This window comes from Nyctibius grandis, chromosome 33 (genome assembly GCF_013368605.1).
Source record: "Nyctibius grandis isolate bNycGra1 chromosome 33, bNycGra1.pri, whole genome shotgun sequence".
Classification (NCBI taxonomy): Eukaryota; Metazoa; Chordata; class Aves; order Nyctibiiformes; family Nyctibiidae; genus Nyctibius; species Nyctibius grandis.
The window spans coordinates 4,344,795-4,371,118 of NC_090690.1; the positions used below are offsets into that span (position 1 = coordinate 4,344,795).

General features: G+C 48.4%; 2 protein-coding genes across 7 annotated transcripts in view; both read right to left on the reverse strand.

Annotated features, from left to right (window-relative positions):
- Nucleotides 1-1,201: 1,201 nt before the first annotated feature.
- RASSF2 (Ras association domain family member 2) lies at nt 1,202-14,182 on the reverse strand. Of its 2 annotated transcripts, none has more exons than XM_068421467.1 (12): nt 14,042-14,182; nt 12,455-12,637; nt 9,559-9,644; nt 8,128-8,203; nt 7,814-7,965; nt 6,665-6,753; nt 4,936-5,087; nt 4,740-4,841; nt 4,518-4,569; nt 4,309-4,430; nt 2,699-2,796; nt 1,202-2,502 (listed from the first exon to the last, which is right to left on the reverse strand). In XM_068421467.1, exons 3-12 carry the CDS (start codon nt 9,618-9,620, stop codon nt 2,433-2,435), a joined length of 975 nt encoding a protein of 324 aa, XP_068277568.1. In that variant the 5' UTR covers nt 9,621-9,644; nt 12,455-12,637; nt 14,042-14,182; the 3' UTR covers nt 1,202-2,432. The 2 variants fall into 2 exon arrangements, with proteins under 2 accessions (XP_068277568.1, XP_068277569.1); XM_068421468.1 differs by lacking the exon at nt 14,042-14,182 and adding an exon at nt 13,193-13,251.
- A 2,822-nt stretch (nt 14,183-17,004) lies between these two features.
- Nucleotides 17,005-26,324, reverse strand: part of SLC23A2 (solute carrier family 23 member 2) — a 61,631-nt gene continuing 52,311 nt past the window's right edge. For all 5 annotated transcript variants that reach the window (XM_068421549.1, XM_068421547.1, XM_068421548.1 and 2 more), the window contains 4 exons: nt 23,523-23,652; nt 23,246-23,383; nt 22,219-22,314; nt 17,005-21,493 (listed from right to left, as the gene is read on the reverse strand). In XM_068421549.1, the coding sequence (XP_068277650.1) occupies nt 21,261-21,493; nt 22,219-22,314; nt 23,246-23,383; nt 23,523-23,652 (597 nt within the window). In that variant the 3' untranslated portion in view covers nt 17,005-21,260. The remainder of the gene's footprint in view (nt 21,494-22,218; nt 22,315-23,245; nt 23,384-23,522; nt 23,653-26,324) is intronic.

A 26,324-nucleotide genomic window follows, 5' to 3' on the forward strand; every position in this document is an offset into this window, starting at 1 on the left:
TATAATTTAATATATTTGCTAGCTGGTGCAATGCAAACACCCCCACTTTCCCAAGCAAAGTTGCACCTTCATTTTTCCACCCCACCACAAAGCACTGGAGCATCACGCCGTGATTCCCCCCCACCCCGTCCCCCCGCCCCGCAGCCCCTCCGGCCGGCGGCTGAGCAAACAGGCCCATTGTACCCAACCTGCTGAGCCATCGCCGCCCCGAAACCGTCCCGAAAACAGCGGGAGCTGCGTTAACAAAAGCCTTTTGAAACAGCAGAGTCCCCGCTGGCCGCAGCACCCCTGAGTCAGCGTTTCCCACCCCGCTAGAAGGTGCCAGGCCTCACCCCGCCCTTTCGAAACCCAGCGCTCCGAACAAAAAAAAGAGAGTTTGATTAATTTAATTTGCCTCGTTTCGCTGCCCCGCTCCTCCGACGAAGGCGGTTTATTTTAAGGAAAGCCTGGAGAAGCGCGTGTCCCCCTTCCAGCTGTTTGCAGCTGGGAGCGCCGCAAACTGGGCAGCAAACCCCACAAAAATTAAGACATAAGGATTTTTTTCCTCCCTATTTTTCCCCTTCTTTACTTCCCCTACAGCACCCAAGCTCATGGATCACACCCCGGGGAAAACCCCGGTGTGGAAGCAGCCGGGCAGGGTGCGATGCCTCCCTGGGGCTGCTCTCCCCATCCCACTCTCCAGCTCAAGCGCGTGCCAAAACCCAACACTTCCCACCTTGCTATCGACCCAAATCCTCTTTTTTTTTACCCCTTAACCCCGTGCCGAAGATTCCACCCTTACCCGTGCACCCGGATGGCTCTTCCCCTTCTGCGCCCGCCGGGCTCGACTCGCCGTCGGACTTTTTTCCCCCGGCCGGATAAAGCTTCGATAAGCGAAGCCAACGTCACTCGTATCCCCCCCTCCTGCGCGGGGAGGGATAAATGGGCTTCAATGGGCTGGATAACGCGGGGGCCGGCGGTAACCTCGGGGATGCCGAGAGCTCAGCCTCGAGGAGGAGGAAAAAAAAAACCCCCAAATCTATCATATTCATATTTAAAAACTCGATGGGTTTAAAACAAAGCTAAGCAACGCAGCGGTTTTCTTCCAGACGTGAGTTTTACCTTCTGGAAGAGAAATATCCCGAGGACGGAGCACGCCGACCACGATGCATGGGGATAAATAATCTCTAAACCTTAAACCCCCCCCAAAATCCTCCAGCAATTTAATTATGAGTCTCCAAAACTGCAGGGCAGGAGCGTTTCTCCTCGGGAAACTTCGCCGCCGGGGTTCAGGCAGGTTTTGCTCTTCTCCCTCGTCGCTCCCAGCCCATTTCAGCAGCATTTCTGTTTTCAAAGTGCTTTATTTTGAACAAACCAGGCTCTAACTCGGGGGTTTTCATTCTGTATTAAGTCGCTATGTATTTTGTTTTCTCGTTAATCAACGAAGCGACGCCACGGTCATCAATACACAAAAAGCTTTTCTCACTGTACAACACTTTCCCTAACATGTGTTAAAGGTGGAGAAGGTACCATTAAAATTAAAAAAAAAAATACAAAGATACATTGTGAAAACTCAAGGGAGGGAGCAAGTCCGAGGTTTAGTTCACATCGAGGTATAAAACCGGTATTGCTGGTTTAGCCCGGGAGGAAAAAGGTTTTTCCAGGCGTGAAGGTGATAACGGAGGCGGTCCCGGTCCCGGTTTCACCGGGATGATGTGCCAGCACCGCTGCAAATCCAACTTGCAAAATAAACCCCTCTTTACTTCTGCCTCCTCCTCCATCCCTCGAGAGATGCTCGGCGCCGGCAGCCACCCCTGCAAGCGCTATTTGGCACATTACGGCTACCACAGAGGTTTGACATCGTGGGTTTTTTTTTTAAATATCCTCAATATTAGTGCAAATTAGAAATGGGGGAAGGAGGAGGTTACGCGACCAGACACGGGTTAAGGGAACGTGCCAGAAAAAAAACCGATTTACTCTTCTGCTGTAAATTCATCAGTCCCTGGGTTTGCTTTCAGCAGCAGAAGTGTTAAAAAACCCCAATTCTCAGCTGACCCTTTTGATTTACAAAAGTGCCTCATCACCTGCGTGTTATTGCGATAGAAATGTGCTTTTTTTTTAAAAAAAAGAGGAATTATTTGTGCTTTCTCGCCACCGAGCAGCAGGTCCTCCACCGAACATCTTCAAACTGAGCCCCAAAATTCTCGCTCTCGAGCCCTTGCTCATGGATTTCCTCTTTTTTTTCCCCCCTGTAATTTCCAGGGATTTGAGGTTTTGCTGGGAAAAACCCCAGCTGCAGAGGAGGAACCCCCCGAGGACGCTGCGTGGACGAAGGCGCGGGAGGACGGCTCGGCTCCGGGAGTGACGAGGGTTTGGGATTCGGTACAGGACGTCCCGTGGGCGAACGGCTCTTGGTGCGACGCAACCCGGAGCTGGGACATTGGCGAAGGGCTTCACATCGCCGTGGGACCTTCGGAAATCTCCTCCAGCCTTTGCTCGATCATCAGCCGGAGGATGGAGTATCTGGAGAGGCGAAGGACAAGGAGAAGAGGATTTTTTTTGCAGTGTCAAGAAAACCCTGGGATAATGCAAACCCCAACGGTTCATGGGGGCGTTAGCGATGCCAGGCTGTGAAAATTAATTTTTGGCACCAAAATAACCCCCCCACAACATCCTTGACTCTCAGCATCTCCCCTTGCCGCCGCCAAACCCGGCGTACTTGCGCATTAGCTTCTTCACTTCGCGATCCTCCTCTTCCTCCAGCTTCTGGATGAAGCTCCTGAGGACGGGCATCTCGAATTTGATGTACTGAGCAACCTGGGTGGGAGAGAAACGCTGAGGCGGGCGATGAAGAGGGCGATGCACCAACCCCGCAAGGCCGAAGGCGACCTCGCAGCGTCCTCTCCTTACATTTAACCGGGGAAATCGAGGATCCCCCCCGACTTCTGCAACAAACCCTAAAAGGAACCACGTTTCCTCTGCAGGGCACGACCAGCAGCTCGTGCAAACGAGCACTAGCTAATTAGTGGCAGGGAGGAGGGAGGTGGCATATGGCATAAATGAGCCGTTCCCCATCTGCAGCGCGTTCTCCGGCTGGAAAATATATCAATGACACCGAAGGATGTGCAGAAATTGCTCTTGTGTGACCAGATTTGGGAAGGCAAAATAGGGCTGGGGGGCGTTTGCCCTTGGTTAGACGTTAAAGCCGCTCTTACAGAAACATGGAATCGGTTTGGTTAAAGGACCTTTAGGCTCATCGAGTCCAACCGTCACCCCAGCACTGCCAAGGCCACCACTAACCCATGTCCCTCAGCACCACATCTACACGGCTTTTAAATCCCCCCAGGGATGGGGACTCCACCACTGCCCTGGGCAGCCTGTGCCAGCGCTTGACAACCCTTTCCATGGAGAAATTGTCCCTGATCTCCAACCTAAACCTCCCCTGGGGCAACTTGAGGCCGGTTCCTCTCGTCCTGTCACTCCTTTTCTCCAGGCTAAACCCCCCCAGGGCCCTCAGCCGCTCCTCACAAGCTCTCCAGACCCTTCTCCTTGTGCTCCAGACCCTTCACCAGCTCCGTTGCCCTTCTCTGGACTCGCTCCAGCACCTCAAGGTCTTTCTTGTCGTGAGGGGCCCAAAACTGCACCCAGGATTCTAGGTGCGGCCTCACCAGGGGGACGATCCCTGCCCTAGTCCTGCTGGCCACAGTAGTGCTGGTAGAAGCCAGGATGCTGGTGGCCTCCTTGGCCACCTGGGCACACTGCTGGCTCACATCCAGCCGCCATCGACCACCACCCCCAGGGCCTTTCCCACCAGGCACTTTCCAGCCCCTCTGCCCCAGCCTGTAGCGCTGCGGGGGTTTGTTGTTCCCCACGGGCAGGACCTGACACTTGGCCTTGTTGCCCCTCACACAGTGGCCTCGGCCCATCGCTCCAGCCTGTCCAGGTCCCTCTGCAGAGCCTCCTGCCCTCCAGCACATCCACACTCCCACCCAACGTGGTGTCATCTATGAACTTGCTGAGGGTGCCCTCGATCCCCTCGTCCAGATCGTTGATAAAGACATTGAAGAACCGGCCCCAGCCCTGAGCCCTGGGGACACCACTGGTGACCGGCCGCCAGCTGGGTTTAACTCCATCCACCACAACTCTTTGGGCCCGGCCATCCTTAAAGCACAGAACAAGGTTTTTTTCCTATAAGACTGGGAGTTTTCACGGGGAGAAGCAAAGCAGTTCCTGCATCCCCAGCATGGAGACGTCCCCCCTGCTTTTCCAGCCCCAGCTGCATCCCGAGCCCATCCAAAAGCACCGAGCATCCCACACAAGCAAACTCACGTCATAGGTGACTTCTTCCACCTGATCCTTCTCCATGAGGAAGACCTTGGAGACCTGCTCGCAGGGGCCTTGCAGGATGCGGGCGATCAAGGGGTAATCGCTGGCTCGCAGCTTCTGCTTCTCTGCAACGCCAAAAGCACCAGCGGGCGATGGGGCTTTGCCGCATCCAACCCACCAGCTACGCCGAGAGGGGTTTTGTACCGACTCACCTCCGCTGGTGTGGACGATGTACAGCGCAAACTCCTCCGCCGAGTTTTCAATCTGAATGGAGACATAAACCACGAGTAAAGGTGCACGTTCCTACCCTCGACTTCCCCAGCAATTAAGAAAAACCCCATTATTTTGCTCCGCTGTTGCATTTTATATCCATGGGATATAAATTCCCCGTGCAGAGCAACCCAGGAGCGCGGGGCGGGCGATATCTAACGTACCTTGAATTTATTGAGCAGCAGTTTGAGGACCTGGGGGGTCGTCATCGTGCTGTTGATGCGGACGTTGGTGACGGAGCCGTACGCCGGCGTGAACACGGACGTCTACGGGGCACAAAGTGCATTTAAACCCCCCCCGGGATTTCCCCACTGATCTGTCGGGAGAGGTTTTGGGGAGCCGGCGAGGTTCGGGGCTCACCTTATGGTTGTAGAAGTGCCCGTTGATGGAGAAGCGGTGCCGGCGGATGCGCCGCTGCTCGCTGGGGGTGCGGGAGCTGCCCCGGCGCCGCACGCCCACGTCGCTCCGCGTCCGCATCAGCTGCGGCGTCTCCTCCGGCTGCGATTTGGTGCCTGGGAAAAACCCAGTGGGAGGATGGGGCTGAAGACTGAGGGCAAGCGAGAACCCCCCGGGGTCCTACCCTGGCATCTCCCTGCTGCAGAATAGCTCCTGGGAGTCCCCCCCAGGGATGCAGAAATCCCAACCCCAGAAATACAACCCTACAAACTTCCCAGGACAGATTTAACCCACCAGTTTAAACCACAGCAGCTACTGGTTGATACTCCCCCAGCTCCTGAAGGAGGCTATTAATTCAGAATTAACTGCGTAAATCCAGGCTGCTGCCTGATAAAGCCTCTTTCTCCAGGGGGCTCGAGCATCTTCATTCGCTTTTTCACAATTTAACTATTTTTTTCTCTCCTTTCCTTTAATGAGACCAGGCAAACGAGGGCAGCGCTTCACATCTCGGCGTGAAAACTGGCCCGGCTCCTGATTATTATAAACTCGCTCTTCATCCATTTTTTTAATGAACGTCTTGCACTCGAGCTTGGATGTTTTAATTCAAAGCATGTCTGCAGCTTTGAATTAAAATGAAAAACCTTCGGTGCGCGCCGCTCCAGACGCACGCCACGGCCCGTGGTGACCAAGCACTCACAAGGAGCCACGCACGCATGTTATGCGCTGATTTTTACAAGCTTTTGGTGAAAAATATAATAAAATATTTATTTCTTATGAGCTGGCAGAGGATTAAAGTCATACGGCCGGCTGAAAGAGCTGCTGGGTTATTTCTGTGGTGTGAGGAGTCGCAGGTATTGCCTGGGAAAGCTTTAATTAAGGGGGAAAAAAACTCATGTTGTGCGTGGGGAGATCAAAAAGAGAACGGGGAAAAGCTGGAGGATCAAGGACGGGGTGAAGAGTTTCATGGATCAATGAGTTTTGCGAGTGCTCAGCTCTTCCCCGAGCTGGGAAGGGGATGAGCATCCCGGAGCTGAAAGGATTAGCTGGTTCTTCTCTGCCTCCATTGTGTATTTCCATAAAAACACCTCACCCCAGGCCAAAAAAAGCCAGGAAAAGCCCCAGAATGCCCCGATCAAATGAGAAAAATAGATAAAGCAGGTTTTTCCAGTGGGAATTGCTGGTGGGACAGCTCGTCCTGCTCAAAACAAGGGGTTAACAAAGCAGACGAGCTCTTCCCCCTCTCTACAGAGAAAAAAAAAAATCAGGGAGGGGGAAAAAAAAAAAAACCCCTTTGCAGAATTGTTGACTTTGCACCCTAACGGCACTTCCCTATTTTTCTGCTTCCCTAAAAGCAGAGCCGGTGGGAAGGGGAAGCGCCGACATCCTTTTCCCTACGATGATCCCACGAGGCTCTTTGCTCCATCCCCCTCTTTCTTTCCACATCCCACAGCAGCCTTTTCCCCTTCCCTTAGGAAGGGTTTCGGGCCATCAGGGCCAAGATTTTCCTGCTGCAATTAAATAAATTCAATATAAGCGCTTTGGAAATGGCTTTAAGTAACCTGGAGCAAGATGGGGATGCTGATTTCTGGAGGAAAAATAATGCCTGTTTTATAATTTCTTGAATAAAAATGGAGCATAAAGCAGCTGCTCCCAACCACCCGGCTAAATCCAACCGGATCCGAGCCCGGCTCACCCACACCGCTCCCGGGAGTCTCCGCGTTCGGTGTGGCCTCCGCATCCGTGACCTGGATGTCCGGCAAAGTGCTGGGCTTCAGCACGGACCTGGCAATAAAAAAACAATTAAATTGATGGGTGCAGCTGCAGAGGGAACCATAACCTGGATAATTTCCCCTCTGAGCCCCCATGTTGCTATTCCCAGGACGGGAAGCAGCCCGGATTTGGCAGATAACCATCCCCGTTGGGTTGCAGCACAGGCTAATTGCAATATAAATCTTGAATCCCATCCTGTCCCGCTCCCAAAAACCCCTTTGGAGGGTCTTATCCCTCTGCCCAGGAAGGGATGCTGAAGCCTTGAACAGCCTTTTTGCAAGCTCAGGCACACAACCTGCCCGAGCAAAGCTGAACTTGCCCCTTTTTCCCCTTTGTAGACATCTAAAAACCCACGCCATGGCAGGACAACCCATGCACTGGCTGCTCCCAGGCACTTGGGGACCGAGCCCAGCGTCCCATGGGTGGTTGGGAATGGGTTGTCCTGGGAGGAATTACTTGGGCCTGGAGTAAGAGTCAGCGTTAAACTTTGTATTAAAGTTAAAGCCCAGGTTGGGTTTGGAAGGAGCTTCTTGAAGGCAAAGGGGTCTTTGCAAAAAGGTGGGGGAGTCTTTGAAAACGAGCGGGGTCTTTGCAAAAGGAAAGGCCTTTGCAAAGTGAAACCAAGCTACTTGATTTTGGACTCGGTTTCTTCAGGGTGTTGGACGTTGGGAAAAATAAAGGACCCGGACAAAGTAGCTGGGGTTGCAACCCAGCCAACGCTGCCTTGGGTGGTGGTGGAGGTGGTGGTGATGGTGGTGGTGGTGGGTGGTGATGGTGGTGGTGATGGTGGCAGTGATGGAGGTGATGGTGGTGATGGTGGGTGGTGATGGAGGTGATGGTGGAGGTGATGGTGGTGATGGTGGCCGTGATGAAGGGGATAGTGGTGGTGGTGGTGATGGTGGCAGTGATGGAGGTGATGGTGGTGATGGTGGGTGGTGATGGTGTGGTGATGGAGGTGATGGTGGTGGTGATGGTGTGGTGATGGTGGTGGTGATGGTGTGGTGATGGAGGTGGTGATGGTGTGGTGATGGAGGTGATGGTGGTGGTGGTGTCTTCTTTTTCCTCTACTCACCCGTGGGCTCCCAGGTTGCAGCCCGAGTGCCAGGAGGAAGAGGAGGGCGGAGGACGGATGCGCTGGTTGTCGTCCTGCATCTGCAGGCGGATGGGTCGCCGCAAGCCCCACGAGATGTTCAGCAGCCCCTCCACGATGAGCTCGCCTTCCTCCTGCATGAGGGACGGGCCAGCTCAACATCCGAAATACAAACCAGCCACGAACACCACAAAGACGCATTTTTTTGGACCTCACAAGTGTAAATTAAACCCAATTTCCTTGTTTTTTCTCTCCTGCCAGAGAGAAGTTGGGTGCCAGCCCCGGGGCTTTCTTACCTCCCGGTGCCGCAGCTGTAAATTTTGCCCTTCGTAGTAGATGTTGTAAGTCTTCAAGTGTAAGAGCAGCTCATTTCTAGAAAAAAAATGGGAAAGATGCTGAGAAGAGAAGTAGAGGAGTGAGGGGGGACGTTGCAGGCGCCGCTTGGTAGCCAGCGTGGTACCTCCTGAGCCGCCCGGGGGGAAATTTTGGGGGATCTGGGAGAAAACAGGAATTGTGTCCCAGGGCCAGGCTGGGCAATTATCCTGCTATGACCCAAACCAGCTTAATTTGGGGCAAATTTAGGTCTTTTGCTGCCTCTCGACCTCCCTTATTGAGGGTACGTGCTGCAGGTTCAACCAGGAGTTGCCCTTTGCAACCATGAGTAGTGGGGGGAGACAAGCTCCCTGCAACCGTGCCCTCCGTAAGGCGGGCGAAAAGATGTAAGAAAACCCATCAGACCTTGGTGGAGTCGGTCACAAGGCTGAAAAACAAGGACGTTTTTGGAGCACCCAAGCTTTTGGGTCATGCTGGAGTCACAAGTTATCACAGGCGAGTTTTATCACGTCGGCTCGTCGCTCTGGAACCCTGACCTCGAGCTTCAGTTAAAAGTCTGAGCCCTGCTCCAGTTGTGAATGAATAAGAAATAAAAATGAAAATGAAAAAAATAAAAATAAAAATAAAAATAAAAAAGAAAATAAAAAATAAAAATGAAAATATAAAATAAAAATTAAAATAAAAAATGAAAATGAAAACATAAAATAGAAATAAATAAAAATAAAAATAAAAAATAAAAAATAAAAAATAAAAATGAAAATTAAAATATAAAATAGAAATAAAAATAAAATTAAAATAAAAATAAAATAAAAATAAACAGGCATCTAAGCACAGCTCTGAATCACGGGGAAGCGGTGCCTCCGGCATTAATTCCTAAAGCTGGCATTAATTCAGCTGGGCTGGCTGATGGAGTTTAAGGATGCTCAGCACCACCGGACTTATATAAAGAAGCACAAATCACGGGGTTTTGGGGTTATGAGAAAGAAAAAAGAGGGGAAAAAATATCACAAATATGCTTTATCTCCTCCAAAATCTTCCTTGAACATTAGGAATCATTTTACTTCTTAACCAAAGCGTAAAAGACCAATTACTACTCAGGACCTTTTTCAGCAAAACCTCTATTTCATTAAAGTTTATAGAGCATTTGGCCACGCTCCTAAGAGAAAAAAATTCAAAATCCCAATAACAGCCCTTCTTTTTTTTAAGGGAAGCGGCTGTTTCTTGCCCCAGAATGGCTTTTTCTTTCCAAATCCAACCGAATCAAGTTAAAACCCAGCGTCACTCCCCACGTCCCAGCTCAAAGGCAAAAAAAAACCCCTGGGAATATCACAAATAACTCCCCAGCGACCGGCCCCGACCGTATTTCAGCGTCACAGCCCCGCCGAGCACCTTACTTGGGGATGTATTTCTCTTTTCCGCAGGGGACCAGGTACTCGCAGCCGCCGTAATCCATCATCCTCCCGCTCTTCTTTCATGGGAGCTGGAGAGCAAAGAGGGAGGAGAGAAAAGAACCGCCCCGTTATCGCATCCCTCGTGGATAATGGGGGGGAGAAATCAACTTGCTTGGATTTGAAAGAGCTTTTTGGGGAAAAAAAGGCTCCGGCGGATGCAGCCGCGGGTAAAGTTTGATGCGGCTCCTCTGGGCGAAGCGATGGGGAGGAAGAAGAGATCAGATAAGGGGAGAAGCGTCGTAAACTCACTGAAAATTTAATACCGGTGGAGATACGCTTACGCTGACATCTGCATATCGAGCATCCACGGACCGTCCCGGCGATGGCGGGCCTGGAGGTGGAAGGGGTCTGAGCAGGATTTGCTCCTTTTCTCCGTTTATTTTACTCGGGTTTTACTACAAAGCTTCAGACACGCAGGTCTGGGTCCAGCTTGATGCTTCCTCGTGCTGTCCTGAAACCAGGCAGCGGGCGCGAGGGCTGAATTTCACAAGCAGCGAGAGACGCTGGGCTGATTCCTTTATCTTTTTTTTTTTAATGTTTTTATTTTATTTTTATTTTTTTAAATTTTGGTGCATTCCCTCCAGTGCCAAAACACCTCCATTGCTCTCACATCAAAACTCAGAAACTCCCCCTGCAAAAAAATCCCACCTTCCCCTATCCAGAGAGAGAAATCGAGGTGAGAAAAGAGCGTTTGATCCACAAACTGCTGTTTTCTTCCACCTCTCACATTGCCATATGCTTCCTCCTGATCTCGTGGGAAATAAACCTATTTTCCTGCCCCCCTAAAAAAAACCCCACAACAAAATCCAGGCGGATAAATGACTCAACCAAGGCCGGGCGGTAAAACCTGTGTCAGAGGAAGGACCTAAAACCTCAGCACAGCGGCACTCCCCGCAGATGTTGGGATATATTCTAGCAAATAAATTCTACGCGACGGCAAAAATATTCTGTGTCGCGCTTCAAACCACAGAAGAGGTTGCAAAAGTGGAGCTTGAAGTGGGTAGAAACAGGCAGGGGAAGGGCAGGAAGCCCCGGCCCGGCCCTTGGGGCTCCAGCTCTGCCCTGAAGAAAGCAGAAGAGAAACCCGCTGCCGAAAAAAATCCACGTCGCAACGGAAAAGCTGACAAAGCTTCGGGTTTCCTGAGGAGCTGCGTGAGCATCCCGGCATCAACCCTCCTCCTGCGGCCGGCAGCCGCCTCTCCCGCATCCATCCATCCTCCCGCAGGGAATAAACCCTATAATAATCCTATTTATCCCTTAAAAATTATATCACAAAGGGATTTTGCAGGTGGTTTTGTGGCTTTGGGATAAAAGTCGGTGCGGGGGCTGCGTGGCACCTGCCTCGGAGGGGACCTGAATTTGGGGTTTATGTGCTGCAAGATACAGAAATGATAGAAATCAGCGTCTTGTTTGTGGGTGTCACCTGAAATGGGTGAAAAAAGCTCCGGGGAAGTCACCGCTGCTGCGCGGAGGAAGGATGAAACGACTCGGCTGCTCGGCCCGTGCAAAAAGTGTTGCCAAAAATACCAAAGAGACTGAAAAAAACCCCACCCCCCCCCAGCGACGCAGCCCGAGGTGGAGCCTTTGGTATCGTGGAGATACGAAGGGGTGAAGCCAGAGCCCCGTTCCCTCGCAGGGGACATCGGGGTGAACTCTAGCCAGAAAAAAAAGTTCATTTTGGGATGGGAGCCCCGAAACGCAGGTTCGTCCCCCCGCGCCGAGGAGCCCGGTTTCCTGTTTACCGCCCCGGCGCTGCCACCTTCGCCTCCGTCATCACATCCCCTTCCGAGCAAGCGAGGAAAGGGGCAAATTCTTCCTTTTTTGGGTCTCGAGAGCACCGGGCTGAGGGTGGGAGGGAGCGGCGGCTGCCTGGAGATCCCCAAACGGAGACCAGCTGCCACCGCCCCCCCCTCGATTTCCTACCAGGGCTTTGGCAAAAGGCTGGAAATGGCCAAAATAAAAGGGCTGGACACGTGCAAATTGCCCAAGCGGTTGCTCAACCTCAGCAGCTTGGTGCTGTCTTCATTTCCCGGTACCCCCCGTGCCTCAGTTTCCCCATTCTGAGCCGACGTATTTCCTTCACGCGGACTGAGGATTCGCCGCCGTCTTACAAAGTGCTTTTAAAAAACCCCCCATCACCTCAAATCAACTCCCCCTGCACACGTGGCAGGAGGGTTTCAGCCCTCTCTGCCTTCCAACACGAGCCGTCGGCTGCTCCCGCAGTCGCTTTCAGGCCTGATGGACCCCAAACTTATTCCTCTCCCTAAAAATAACCTTCCTAAGTCCCTTCCCTGCGTCCCTACGGCCTCACCTGCCCCGCGGCGCACAAGGAGCCTGGCCACGCTCGCAGCTCCTCACTGGGACGAGCGCTCACTTTTGCAGAGCTCCCAGGGAGATGCACAGCTCAAATGCAACAAAAAAAATTGAAAAAATAGGAAAAAAACCCCAAATATCATGTTTTCAGCAGGAAAGGGATGGTATTGCCTGCTCCTGCAAAGAAAGGAGCGTTTTTTGGGATTTTTTTTTTGCTTTCTCAGTCCCCTCCCGCAGCACACGGCTGTTTCGGCAGCATCCCCACTCGGGTGGGAGACTCGGCACAGCTGATGCTCCCCCGGAGCCACGCGAGGGATTGTGGGAATATCCCGCTCCCCGGGGGTGGCACAAACCCTGCCGTGTCCCCGCAGCCCGGCGTGGCTTTGAACCAGCCCAAGGACACATCGATCCCGACGCGATCGGTAGCGAAGCATCATCCGGAGGCGACAATTCCTCCCTCGGAGGCCCCGGGCGCTTCTCAAAGCTGCTTTGGCTCAAGGCGGGGGACACGACCGAGCGCTCTCACCCTTGTCCTGGCAGATCCTCTACCCGGTGGCGGCTCCGTGAGCCGGTGCAGCGATGGCTCCGGCCCAGGCGTGATCTCGGAGCGGGGATTTCTTCCGAGCGTCCGTCCCTAAGCGCGAAGGTGCGGCCGCTCCATTGTTTCCAGCCCCGCTATTGTTCGCCAGCCCAATTGTTCAGCCCCGTCCTGCGAAGGGGAGAGGAGGGGAGCGGTGAGCGGTGGCACGGCCACCGGCGGGCGATGCCATCGGGGTGCCACCTCGCTTGGGGACAAGCGAGGGGACACGTTGGCCACACTCAGCAGGTCAGACCCTCCCCCCCCGAAGAAATCTGGTGGTTGCCAATGGCTTGTTGTGGGCTACAGGGAAGGAACCGGTGGGTGCCCACCCCGGGGTGCGATGGGGACCGCAGCGAGGGCGTCGTGACCAGGGACCTGCGAGAGCAGCCAGCCCCAGAGGAGAGGGTGATGCCGAGGGTGCTCGTTGGGTGCTGAGGTGACAACCCCGGGGGTGTGGGGCCTGGATTCCCCCCCCCCCCCCCCGCCCCACACACACCCCCCGAGGGTGCGCGCAGCTCTCGCCTTCCCCTCGCTGCGGACGAACGGGGCTCCGGGGGAGCTCCGGCTCAGCCCCGGGGCTGCTCCCCCGCCGCGCCGGGGGTGGGGATCGGGATGAGGGTGAGGATGAAGGTGGGGATGGGGGTGAGGATGAGGATGGGGATGCCCCGTCCCGCCCGCACTCACCCGGTGCCGGTCCCGCTCCGCGCCGCAGCCGGCGCCCCCCGAAGGGCCGCCCCGCGCTGGGGCGGGGCTGGGCGGGGCTACGGGGCGGGGCGGGGCGAGGTACCGAGGTCGGGATCCCCGGGGGACACCCCACCCCGGCACCCAGGGTCAACCCGGCATCGGGACCCCAAGGGACACCCCTTATAGGGTTCCAGGACCGGGGATCTCCCGAAGGGTGCCCTACCCTGGGCACCCCCTTTGTCCCCTACCCCAGGCACCCACTTTTTTCCCCTCCAGGACTGGGATCCCAAAGGATGCTCCGCCTCAAACCCCCTGCTTCAGGCTCTGGGACTGGGATCCCAAAGGATGCTCCGTCTCAGACCCCCTGGTTCAGGCTCTGGGACTGGGATCCCGAAGGATGCTCCATCTCAAACCCCCTGCTTCAGGCTCTGGGACTCGGATCCCAAAGTACACCCTGTTTCTTGCACCCAGGTTGCACCCCAGCATCCCAAAGGACACCCCATCCCACGCACCCAGGTTGGAAAGGCTCTTAGGATCGGCTCTAGCTCTGTGCAGGGCTCCCAAGGGGACCCTTGCAGGCTGCATCACAAGGCTAAAGTGGTGAATTCTGCCTTAAAATCCCCAAAAAACCTGTGATATTCAGTGCCAGAGCAGTGCAGGCATCGCACGTCACCATCCTGCCTTTGGGACGGTGCAACAGGGCCGCGTGCTGGCAGCAACCCGTCCCCAACCACGGCCATGGGATCCCGTCCCAATCCAAAACCATCCCCGAAGTGGGGATTGAAAATTAAATAAATTAAGAAAAAAATCTGCCTGGACGCAGATGGTGCAGCTTGGGGTCATGGTTACCTCTGAAACGGTGCTCAGCCTCCAGCCTCCGCTCCCGGGCTGCGGGTCCCATCCTGCCCGCGCACCCCACGCCGCTCCGGGGAGGCTTTGGGGGGGCGCGGGGGTATTAAGTATTCCAGAAGAGGAGCAGCGTGTGGCCGCGTCCCTCCGCCTTTGTCTGCTCCTGACCTTTCCCAGTGCTTTGTGGCTTCTCCAGGCTGCTTTTTTTTTTTTTCTTTTTAAGGAATTTGCCTAGAAACAGCCCACACGAAGGGGAAAAAAATCCCCAAAAAAGAAAACAAAGAAATAATCTAAACAGCTGCTTTAGCACAACAAGCAAGTCTTTACAACCACCGATTGTAATCAACCCTTTTTTTTGTTGTTTTTTTCCTATTTTTTTTGACTTGTCTGTAAAATATGAGAAGTTCAGGAGGAGCCATTTGGCTTGAGGAAACACTGACTCGGCGAAAGCGAGCCAGGATGGGGGGGGGTTAGTATTTATATTCCAGCAGCATCTTCGAGGGCTGGTGGAGATGAGAGGCCCTTTGTGGCGGGGAGAGCCCGGCTGTGCCGCACAATGGAGCGGAGCCGGCCCCGGCTGCCCTGTGCTGTGCAAACCCCAGCCCCAAAACGCAGGGATTTAGCCCCAAAACACAGGGATTGAGCCCCAAAGAGAGGGAAAGCTGCTGTCACATCCCCCAGGCTGTGGGGTGGGTGTGATGGGACAGGGAAAGAAAAAATAAATAGAAAAAATTATAAATAGAGGGTTTTGCTGTGGGCACCTGAGCGAGCACGAGGAGGAACTTGGATGCAGAAGGGGGTTCACAGCCTGATTTTGCAACGTCCTGCTCGTTGCCTTCAACGTGGTGGGTCGGGAAGGCTCGAGCCTGGATGGAGGCATTTATTTACCAAATCAGAGGAATTTGACCCTCTCCGGCCATATGAGGACACCCTGCGAGGCCGGGACAGGCTGTCAGCTCCTCCTCCACGGCGGCTGTGAGTGCAAACCCAAGAGGAACCAAACCCACACGGAAGGATACCAAAACTTCTGCCCCGCCGGGGTCCCGGCCGCTGCCGCGAGCCCGAGCATCCCTCCTGGCTGCCAAAAATCTCCCAGGAAAAGGATGCTCCCAGGTCGGAGCCTGCATTTAGCTGCACAGGGATGTTATAGCACTTGTTTCGCAGGTTCAATCAGCATTTCTGTGCTAAATGCCACACAGGGAATTGGGTTGATGCTTTTGAAACCATCTGCTTTGATGGACTCACTTCTGTTTTCTCTCCCAGAGCTGAGCCTGGAGGTCAGGGACCTCACTCAGACCCAAGCATAAGGCACCAGCTCCAAAATTCTCCAAAATTCAAGTATTTTCCCCTCCAGACTGAGCAAGCATCCAAACTCCCGTCTTTCACACCTTGGCAGCTTCCCATTATTCCAACTTTAAGACCCCCAAGCTAATTGTCAGCAAATACCAAACGATATTACGCATTTGGATACACGTTAGCTTGGGAGCATCTGTTAGCCGTTACCGGGAACCAGATGGGAAAGGACGTGGCTTCTAGAAAAGCCTTTGCTCGCACCTCATACAAGTTTCTTCGAAACACGGTCGCTGTCCCCGTTTGAGGATGTTTCAGTCTGAAAATCCTCAGGTTTTGTGATCCTGCCTGGGGTAAAGCCCTTCTTACTGGGGCGATGCAGCTGACGCTGGATTTTGATTCGGGCGAGACACAAGGAGAAAACAGAATTATTTCCAGAGCTCTGACCCAGTAGCACAAAGGATTAATCAGGATTAAGATCGGAGCCATTTCCATCACGGACCCAAACCCAGCCCAGCTCGGGAATGATTAGAAATCCCTTGGCCTGGTCAAACAGCTGCTCCACCAGCTTTGATACCAGATCTACTTTCACCCCCTCTCGCTGCCGATTTCGGTGGCTTTTTGCCATTTTTCTTCCCACACAACTACACCATTTTCGGATTAGTCGCAGCGGGCTTCAGAAAGGTACTTGGGTGCTTTAATTCCCCTTAAAATCACCAGTAGCTCAGATACCTTGAAGGGTGACAGATACCAAGAGGTGCTGTGTATCCTCAGCCAGACATTTCCAGGTCCTAACTCATCGCAGGCGGCTACCGCACGTCACTGCTGCTCCAACACCAGGAATTTCGTGTTCCAGCTCCAACTAAAATAAACCAGTTCATTAAACAATTGGGGATGAGGCAAGGGGCTAGTCAGCTTATTTCTAAACGCCGGTGAGGAGGCAAGGCGATACTCAAGCTGATTTATCCATCCAAGAGGAGCGATGGGACATCTCCAAACCCACCGTGCCCCACGGATCGCTTCGGGCACGGTCGCCCTCACAAGGGGCCCAGGAGGCTTCGCTTTGGCTACAGGTTGCCAAAAGTAGGGCAAGAATCGAGACAAATTCCCAATGTGAAGGCTTTATCCTCAACCAGAGGTTATTTCTCTGCTGGTCACTCTTGCTGCTCATATTCTTAACTGGACAGAATAACTCAAAGCCTCTGCTCAGTGTACTAAGAGAACATGAAGGTTGTTTTTTTAATTAGGAAATTATTTAATCATTTAAGGTCCCTGCATCGCAGCTCCTCGTGGGGAGATCTCGGAGGTGCCTCAACCAAAAGCAGGGACATAGCAAATAAGAGGTACGGACTTTAGGCAGAGCCTCTTCCAAATAATCAATGAAATTTAATGCGTCTTTGTGGCATGAGCTGCGGGCTGAGAGCTGGAAGGGTCGGGAAGGCGGCTGGGGGTTGTATTTTTGGGTGGCACTTGCTCCAGCTTCGTCTTCGCATCACCTGGATCCCCAAACCATCAATTCTCCTTCGAAGGGGATGTTTAGAAGGAAGCGTAACACCACGCTGCCAAGTTGCATCTATGCCCGCGTTTATTTATACTGAACAGCTTTAAAAATACAGAATAAAATAGCTTTATCTACTATTATTCACAACATCTGGTCCAAATATTACATTTTTAAATATTTAATTGTTTAATGAAGCAATGTTAGAAAAAAAATATGAAATTAAAAAAAAAACCTCCATAAAAGAATTACACATCTCAGAACAAAACAAAACAAAAAGAAAACCTCTTGCTGTTTAACAAAAAAGTTTTACAGCCAAAGTCAGTCACAAAAAAGTCATGGAAAAAAAAATATATATATTTATCCCCACTGCCTAAGAACAGTCAATAGTTTGTTACGCCAAAGGTTGTTATAAACAGACAAAGTACAATAATTTGGACTGGCAGCAAGATGATTTACCTGGAAAGACGCAGTAAATGCCAGATAGTACACAAGGCAAGTCTAAATATCTCTCTCATATCAATACGTACGGATGACAACGCACAGTCACAGTCAAAATCAGAACTAGACAGGAATATCTGGGATGGCTCTGAACACGGATTCCCCAATACTGAAAAGCAGCCCAGCACTGAAGCTGTCTACACTCACGGGCAGAAGCGAAACGCCGGCAAACTCGTGGCCTCCTCCGCGACCGCAACGACCGAGCGCAGCTGTAGGAACATGAGAGCACAGAGAACCCGTCCCATGGCCACAAAGGCCACAAATACTAAGGAACATGCACCAAGTGGGATGGTTTTCTGCAAAAATGAGTGACCCAACGCTTCCTCCCTCCCCTTAGAAGAAAAAAAAAGTCGCTTTTGGTTTAAGGTGGCCACGGAAAAGCAACACGTAGGTTGTGCTGGTCTGTCACACGCGTGTTTTCTACATCGATATATAAGTTATATTAAGCACAGGGTGGTTTAGATTGCGTGGGAACATCCAATGGCTCACTCAAACCATCAGCAGCCGGCTGTTTTAAACCCCGTGTGCCTGGAGTGCTGTTTATACCACAAATTCTGTGATTTTCAACGTTTTTTTACGAAGGATGCAACGCTGTGAACGACCGGTCGCACTCACTGATGCTCCTTGTGGTATAAATAGTACCGAGGAGTTCAGTTTGCAAGCGCCAATTCTGCATCGGGAGTACCTCAGTAGGGAGATGGATTAATAAAGAAACCCTTTAGTTTTTGGTAGGAACATAAAGATGGGTAAATAAAGTATACACAACTACTATAGATTCGTCAATGAAGAAATTCTACCATCACATGACATTGTCATGACAATCATATCACTCCCTCCCAGGAAAACAGCGGTCGTTATCCTGAGTGGAAATGTTATTTTTAATATATGGAAATAAAATACTGCAATATTCATGTACAAACCCAAGTTGTCATATTGAAAGTCAGTATTAAAAGGCATAAAGCAAATTCTGGGTTTAAAGTTTGAACGTTCTGAGCGAGGGACCCGATTAAGGGTCTAATATGACAACGTTAATCGGTCATAGCTGTTAGCTATGAAATTTCTACAGGTATAATTTGCAAGTATTTGCTTTAGAAAACGTGTTCCAACATGTTAGCAAGAATTCTTAATTCAACCTAAAAAAAAAAAATACAATAGAATATCAATTACAAAAGTCCCAAGTTGTTTTGTTTCGCATACATCGATACCATCTTTGATATGACAAAATGATATTTCTACCATGAATATTTGCCCTTCCATCTTAGAAGTTTGGCTGGAACATCTCATCACCTCTTAACTCATCTCTCGGGTGCTGTCCTCCCTGGGTGGTTTAGTTTAGCTGTTCGAAAGGTGAGCAATAACAGAGAGAGGAAAAATACAGGTGCTTCAGCACATCCCCTTTGCAAACCTGAGCCTCATCTTGAACCATTCGTGTTCGGAGTAAGATGGAGAGAGTTGTCACCTACACAAATCTGGTTACAAAAATGACTGCTAACTACAACTTATTTTAGTGTTACCAAGGTGAGCGGCTAGAAAAGCAAACGTGCCGGTTAAACGCTACTGTACTTCTCTGAGCCAGTCAACAGGATTGGCACGGTAGGACCCAAAGCCACGAAAGGAATTAAATCCAACAGTTCAACAGAGTCATCAGACTTTACCTCTTTGGATAGTCTTTCCTACGCTGCAAGAAAGGGGTGGTGTCCTGCTCCGGGGAGAAGAAAAAAAACTACCCTTGTGATTCGTTGCCCTGTAATTTGACATAAGCGTCACAAATCGTCTTGGCAGCATCGCTGGACTTGACGTGTCAACACTTCTGGGGTGGCAATGGTTTAAACAAAACCCTCTTGCCTCCCTTTCTCAACATTTACAACATAACCAACTTTGGCATTTTACATCATTACAACCACCGTACATAGGTGGCTTTTTTTTTTTCCTTTTATATATATACACATATATTCTTACTCCTCCATGTCTCCCACACATCTTTGGTTGCACATCAAGTTGGGAAATGGAGAAGCTTCGTGCCACTGATTAGAGGTCTCCGCACTCAAACTATCTGCAAGTGGATGTGGAAATCTAACACCTCGCTACCTCAAGAGGAAAAATTTAAACATGATAAAAATGACTTTGTTTCACAGGCAAACTAACCTTGTCTACTACACAATAATTCTTCCGACCAGCTTTTGAGATAGTCCAATTGACACCAAGACTGCAAACTACTGAAAGTCCCTGAAGCAGGAACAAACACATGCTTTGTTATGAAAAAAAAGCGGTATAAAATAGTTTCTGGAAAGAGCCATGGCATGCTGAGAACGATATCAATGGAATCATTCCGACTCTACACTACTCAGTACTGATCCGTGAAGCTCTTTCCTTGCCCTCCCCACCCCAACCCCTCCATGCTTCAATAACCAATAACAAATTCACCTGGAAGTAGACTCAGAGAAAACAGAGTTCCTGCGCTCCTGTCCAGTAGTCAAACTTTGATAAATATATTAGTGAATTACAGGATCTACTGTTATGGGTTTTCCAGGAATACAGAACGCAAGCACCGTAGAGCATACTGGCCTTGAAATTACATTACACTACATTTCCCTGATGATCTCCACAGCTTAAAAATGCTTTTGGGGCCACACTGAAGTCTAAAACTAACTTGCAATAGTAAGAACATTAAACATGAATAAAACTTTTAATTATGAATGCATGATGAGCATGAACACCCACGTAACATCAGAGCTGAGACTATTCCAGGAAAAAAAAAAAATCTGAATGGTGCCCTCGTTGGACCCGATACCCGTTAAACCATCCAGTGGATGAGGACATCAAATGTAGTGTCTCTGCCGTTCAAAGATCACCTCTGCAGCAGCAACGAGCTTTTGCAGAAGCCCCACCAAGAAAGAAGGGGCAATGAAACTTAAGCAGCTCGTAGGCAGCATCGGCTCGCGATATCCAATCAAGAAAATTCTGCGCAGATCCAAACCAGCACGTATTTAACGTGTACAGATGTTAATTGCTTAGAACCGCTCAACAAACTGGCATTTTTCTTTAGGAAATGTTTTGCTGGGTACAGGCACTGCACTGTAAAAACTGTTATCAGGTCTCATCTGGAAGTTTAAAGTTTCCCATCTCTGTAAAACTCAAGCTACACGTGTCCCTTTGAAGAAAACCTGCACCTGGACACTATAAATTAAATGTCAGGGAGAAAAAACAAACGTTTAAAGATGTGAACTGACATGAAATGAGTGGTTTCTTCTACAGCACGAAGCTATCACAAGTCATAGTTTTTGTGAGCAAAGTTATTACAGAAACTTTGTCTTAACACTGGACATCTGAGTGAACTATTGGTTATACAAAAAAATACTCTCACGATTTGACAGGATCAACTCAGCCTGGTTTCCAGGGGACTCAAAATATGGAATGTGCAAATCAGTGAGTAGAAAACAATATACATGGGGTTTGCCATGACTAGAAGTAATTTTTAATTTTTTTCCCCCCTTTCCTTCTCACAGGATTCAAATTTTCTGGCGTAACCAACATTGCCAGCAATGAACGCGCCAAAAATGCCAGCATCGACTTCAATAAAATCACCCTAAAAAGTAACATTTTTCAGTAGCACCTACATACTTCTGGAACCTAAGCCCCATTTAAAAGAAACAGACTTAGGTGCGCAGGTATCTATAGCTTTTGAAAACCAAACAAACAGAGGAGCATTTGCAAATTTGACCCAGAGACACTAGATCTGGCTACCACCACCCACAACAGGAAAGCTTTTTTTTTTTTTGTGATTTTTTTTTTTGTTTTTTTAATCCGTCTCAGCTCTGGTTCCAGACTTTAAATGCAGATATACAAAACATATATTTTAATGCTTCTTAATCAGCAAGAAACTGCAAATACATCTTTTACTACAACTAGATAATATAATTTCAACTAAGGCTATACTGTAGCTTCCGAATCTTCATCTGAACTCCTGCAGTTACTGCTTTTCCTGAAGCCTTTCCACGTGTAACCCACGAAGGTTGGGCTGATGGGCAGGAAGCTGAAACACCTGTATTTTTTAATAAAGTTCATGCCAAAAGGCAAATCATATGTTTCCATGCCATCCAGTGACTTGCTTCCTTTACCAACCCCTTTCTTCCATTTCCGTATTCCCCTTTCTTCAGGGCTTCCTAGAGTCAAAATAAAACAAAAAAACCCCACACATTAATATCTTTATATAAACACACACACATATAGTAGAGGTTAAAAGAAAGAAAACTCCAAGTCTCAGACACCAACATTCAGCAAAGCACTGGAAAGATCTTCTAGACTCCTCAATGAGGCAGCAAGAGGGGAAAATATGTTTATTGGAAATGGCTGTTATCTGTTTTATTTTGTAACTGGAAATTGAGGCAAACTTTTGGTCTCAAATGAAGAGAAGCAGATTTGGATTGGATGAGGCTTTGAGCAACCTGGTCTAGAGGAAGGTGTCCCTGCCTGTGGCAGCGGGGTTGGAACTAGATGATCTTTAAGGTCCCTTCCAACCCAAACCGCTCTGTGATTCTATGGATCTTAAAATATTTTCACTCTGTCTTGTGAAGAAGACTATTCTGGTTTGATTTTTCTCAGCTATTTTAAATGTTTAATAGAATGGAGACCTTAACCTGAAAAAGATTCAAAGCATTGTCAGGGAAACTGAGGCAGGCAGGTGTTAAGCAGTCTGCTCTAGGTGTTACAAGAAGTCAACAACAAAAGCAGTAATCTCTTCCTCATCTCCTGCCTCCAGGAAACGCTGCGCAGGAGATGAGGAAGAGATTACTGAAGAAAATTGAAAAAATCAGAAAATTTCTCAAGGAAATCTTCCTTCAGAAAGGCAGTTATTATTTCAGATCAAATGCCAAGTTCACACGCTGACCTGGAATGGTATTGTCCAAAATAAACGCAACGCAGCCACCGACAAACATGGCTGTAGTGAGAAGAACATTTAATACTTGATCAATGCCCGCTATTCCTAGAAGAACAGGAAAAAAAATGTTTAGAATTTGAATTTTTATTGTACATATATACACATCCTACTGATTGACACACAGATCAACCGGGAAAACCTGCTACTGAGTTCACTGAGGAATTTGCTCAAATAGGACACTTAAAACTATGTGGGAATAGATGCAGAAGAACTTTCCACTAATGTAACACACCATGAGGACCCTTTCTTTCCCCAAATGTAACTCCATGAACTTTCAGTTACTTATAAAGATGTAATGAAATATCATTTTCATTTCTACTGCAGGCACAACTGCTTAATTTAAACCAAACAGAAAACTACAAAGTGGAAAAGGAGAAAAGTTCATAATGTAAAATCATGTGGACTGAAATAATTCCTTTTATAAACCTTTACTTTTTAAAAGGGTGAGACTTCATAGCACCAATTCATGGAAGAACATTGTATTAATGTATCAGCACCTAACTCTGCTTGAATGATCTACTTTTCTGAACAACTGAACGTAGGTTAGATCTGCTCCTACATCTGGCTCTGAAGCAATAGCTATAAAAAGTTTGTTAATCTTTCCTTTTAAAACCAAAACAAAACCAAAATGAACCCCAAACAAGTTAAGTATTCCTGTAGAGAGTCTTCCTTTGATGACATACACTGCCATGACCACTACTGAGAAGACAGTAGTCCAACTGGCAACCACCTCCTTCCATTGCTCTACAATCATACCCAGAGAAAGCAGGACAACTTCAGATGGATCCCACTGAAACATGCAATTCAGGTCTCAACACCTCAATTAATTCTCCTCTGAATGCACCTGCCTTCTTATCTATAGCTTTTATTGGCTCCATAATTTGTTTTTTCTCTTATTTACCCTTGTACTTATATGTATTTTGCATATGAGTACAAGGTAAAAGTATGCTTCATGTAAATGAGCAGAAACACATACCTGTGACCAGTGGATTTTGCTTGAGATAGCTTGGAAGGACAAGTCCAAAGAAAATGGAAAATCCAAGTACAAATAGGTTACGAGAAGAATTTAGATCTATGAACTGGAGGTTAGACAGACCCACGGCCGTAATCATCCCTAAATAAAAATAAAACCACTCTTAGCTTTTATATAGTCTTATTCTTTAAAAAAAGTTAGCAACATACATATAAACACAGCACTGGAGTAAAGAGAAAGCCCCACAGTGCACAAAAAGGAGTAAAAAAAGATACGTTACCAAAGAGAGTGCAGAAGAGGGCACCCAGCACGGGGTCGGGCAGTGATGCAAAGAGAGCACTGAACTTGCCGACCATCCCAAGCAAGAGCATGAAGGCTGCCCCATACTGAATAACCCGGCGGCTTCCAACCTGCAGGAGAACACAAAGGAAAGGACGCTGGAAAAAGTCCACACTTAGTCCAACTTCATGCCTTGCATTTTATTGTATTATTCTTTTGCATTTAAAACTTCTTTTCAAGCTTCCGTGCGTATTTCTGTAGTGTTAAAACACAGGTTGCAGAGCCTCTACAAACGTCTTGGAGGGCTCAGCTGTAATGTGGCTGTGCTCCAATTCTAACATAACTGCATTTGATTTTGTTTTCATTAATGTTCAGTCTTTAAAACCATCTGTAACTGCTATAGGCACAATAACCATGAACTGTGGCACAGTCCCATCTACAATAAAGAAAACAAATAGACCAGAACTAGGAGAGATGGCAAATGGATCAATTGTAAATGCAAATGGAGAAAAAAAAAAAATATACAATCCATGTGTTGTGGCCCTTTTGCACAAGAATATAGGCATTAGTTACCTACCACGCTCTTCACTTGAAGGATGCAGGCTCTCTAGACAGAGATTATCAACTGATTTTATAACATCCCTCTTTGAGACCAGAACTGAACTCGCTTCGTATGCAAATCATGGCTGTGCTAACGCTGAAACCAAGTGCTTGCACTTCCTTCCCATTTTTATTTTAAGCATGCAAACTTCGGGGCAGTGTTTCTCTGGCACTATGTTGTAGTGGTAGTTGATAAACCTGAATTATTGATATTTTAATAGTGTTATACTTGCATAAGAGGTGCACCAGGGACAAAAAAACCCCTTGTTACGCTGGTAAGGTGGTTTCGAGCAAAGCCCTTTGTAGGTCTCCTCTTACAGAGTATTAAGCTTCAAAAAGAAGTCGATATTAATTTGTGTGACTGAGCTAAATGAGTAAAATGAGGAAAAAAGATACAGTAGGCGTGTTTAGGGTAAAAGTACCTCTTTCTCCCCTATCCTTCACTGCTTAGATGTTAGGTGAGATGTGCTCACCTACACACAGAAGCTAGACCAGTAAATCAGGGTGTTCACTTGAATAACAACAGAGGATAGCTTGCACCTTCTCCATTTTTAATACAGATATTAATTTCATTAGGACCACCAATATCTTGCTCTACAATTATCTTCCTGCGTGAAATAGGCAGATTCTTTAAAAAATCCACACGATAGTGACATTATTTATGCAAATGCTCCATCACTACAAGGCAAGCAAATTAAGCTCCTTTTGAAAGCTACTGAAAGCATCCTGGTCAGCATTTAGCTCCAACTACATATTTATTCCCAGGCATTCATACTCATGCTTTAAGTGATTATTTTGGAGAGCATGATACAGTACCTAGTACCTTACTGGAGTATCCATTTATCATCAACATGATGGCATAAGCTGCCTATACTTTTGCCCCAATTAATCAGATTTAATTGATTCTCCTCTCATCAAATAAAACTCACTCACAGACTAGTTCAAAGACTTTCCAGTATTTACAGAGTCACAGAATCAATGAGGTTGGAAGAGCCCTCTGGGATCATCAAGTCCAACCATTGCCCTGACACCACCATGGCAACTAGACCAGGGCACTAAGTGCCATGTCCAGCCTTGTCTTAAACCCCTCCAGATGGTGACTCCACCACCTCCCTGGGTAGTCCATTCCAATGTCTAATAACCCTTTCTGAGAAGAAACATCCAGTTGAAGCCTCAAATTTAAATGCTAAGTGTAATTATACACTGATTTCAAGGGAGATAAATGCCTTTTCAAATTTTGCACTGCTATAATGGGATCACCAGGACTGTGTAGGCTTTACTCATAAGCACTAAAGATTTCCTCTCCCAAATAAACAGCAGTGTATCGACATGCCAAAAATCTATTTTGATATAAACTGAAGTTGAAAAACTATTAGTTTTTTTAGGAATGAGTAAGCAGAGAGGAAAACAAGACAAAACACTGGAGCGCAGCCATCCAGCTGTGCCACTCTGGATAAGGCACATTCACTCCTCCACCATGTGCTCTGAACAGACCTAACTACAAACTCTGTTCTCTGTAACAGCTGCCAGTTTCACAGTCATTTTTCGCTGTTCCAAAGCAGAACACACACTCATTTCTGTGGACTGTTCATCAGAAAGTGTTGTTAATTCATATCAGCTCCTATGAAGTAACAACTGAAAGGGAGCAGAACAGAATAAACCTTTCTTTAAGGATTCTTCTAACCAGAATTTCTTCTAGGAAATTTCCATCAGCAACTGAATGGAAGCCTTACACAGACAGCAGATGGTGCTGTTAGTATTTATATTCCACCCTAAAACTGAACAGAATCATCCTTTGTGCAAAAAAAAAGATGGCTGAAGATAAATTCATCATCTATATTGGATTAAGTCAGAGGGATGAGTTATGGTAAGTGGAGAGCACACATTTTCTGTCCTGTATGCACGAAGGAGATTTATAGCTTCCAAGTGAACTACGCAACAAGATGTACGTATTTACAACATCAATTACTCCTACCAATTTTGTTGACGTTTCTTAACAAGGTTAAATTAACAATATCCATCAAATCTATCTGCAGTCCAAGGTCTCCCAGTTCAGCAAGGCATTCAAGCACACTTCCAGTTCCTCATGTGAACAAAGGAATTCCTCAAGTGCTTATATATTTTGCTGAGTAACACCCCAAAAAATATGCAATCCCCTAAGCATGCTCAGTGTCTTAAAAACCTATGATGGGAACAAATATTT

Bases quoted from the DNA above. Each gene is read 5' to 3' on its own strand.
- RASSF2 (XM_068421467.1), bottom strand. From the start codon at position 9,620: ATGATGGATTACGGCGGCTGCGAGTACCTGGTCCCCTGCGGAAAAGAG. The intron at 6,754-7,813 runs GTGAGTAGAGGA...TTTTATTGCCAG, and splicing joins TGCAACCTGGGAGCCCACGG to GTCCGTGCTGAAGCCCAGCA. The intron at 5,088-6,664 runs GTGAGCCGGGCT...GGTTTTTCCCAG, and splicing joins GACTCCCGGGAGCGGTGTGG to GCACCAAATCGCAGCCGGAG.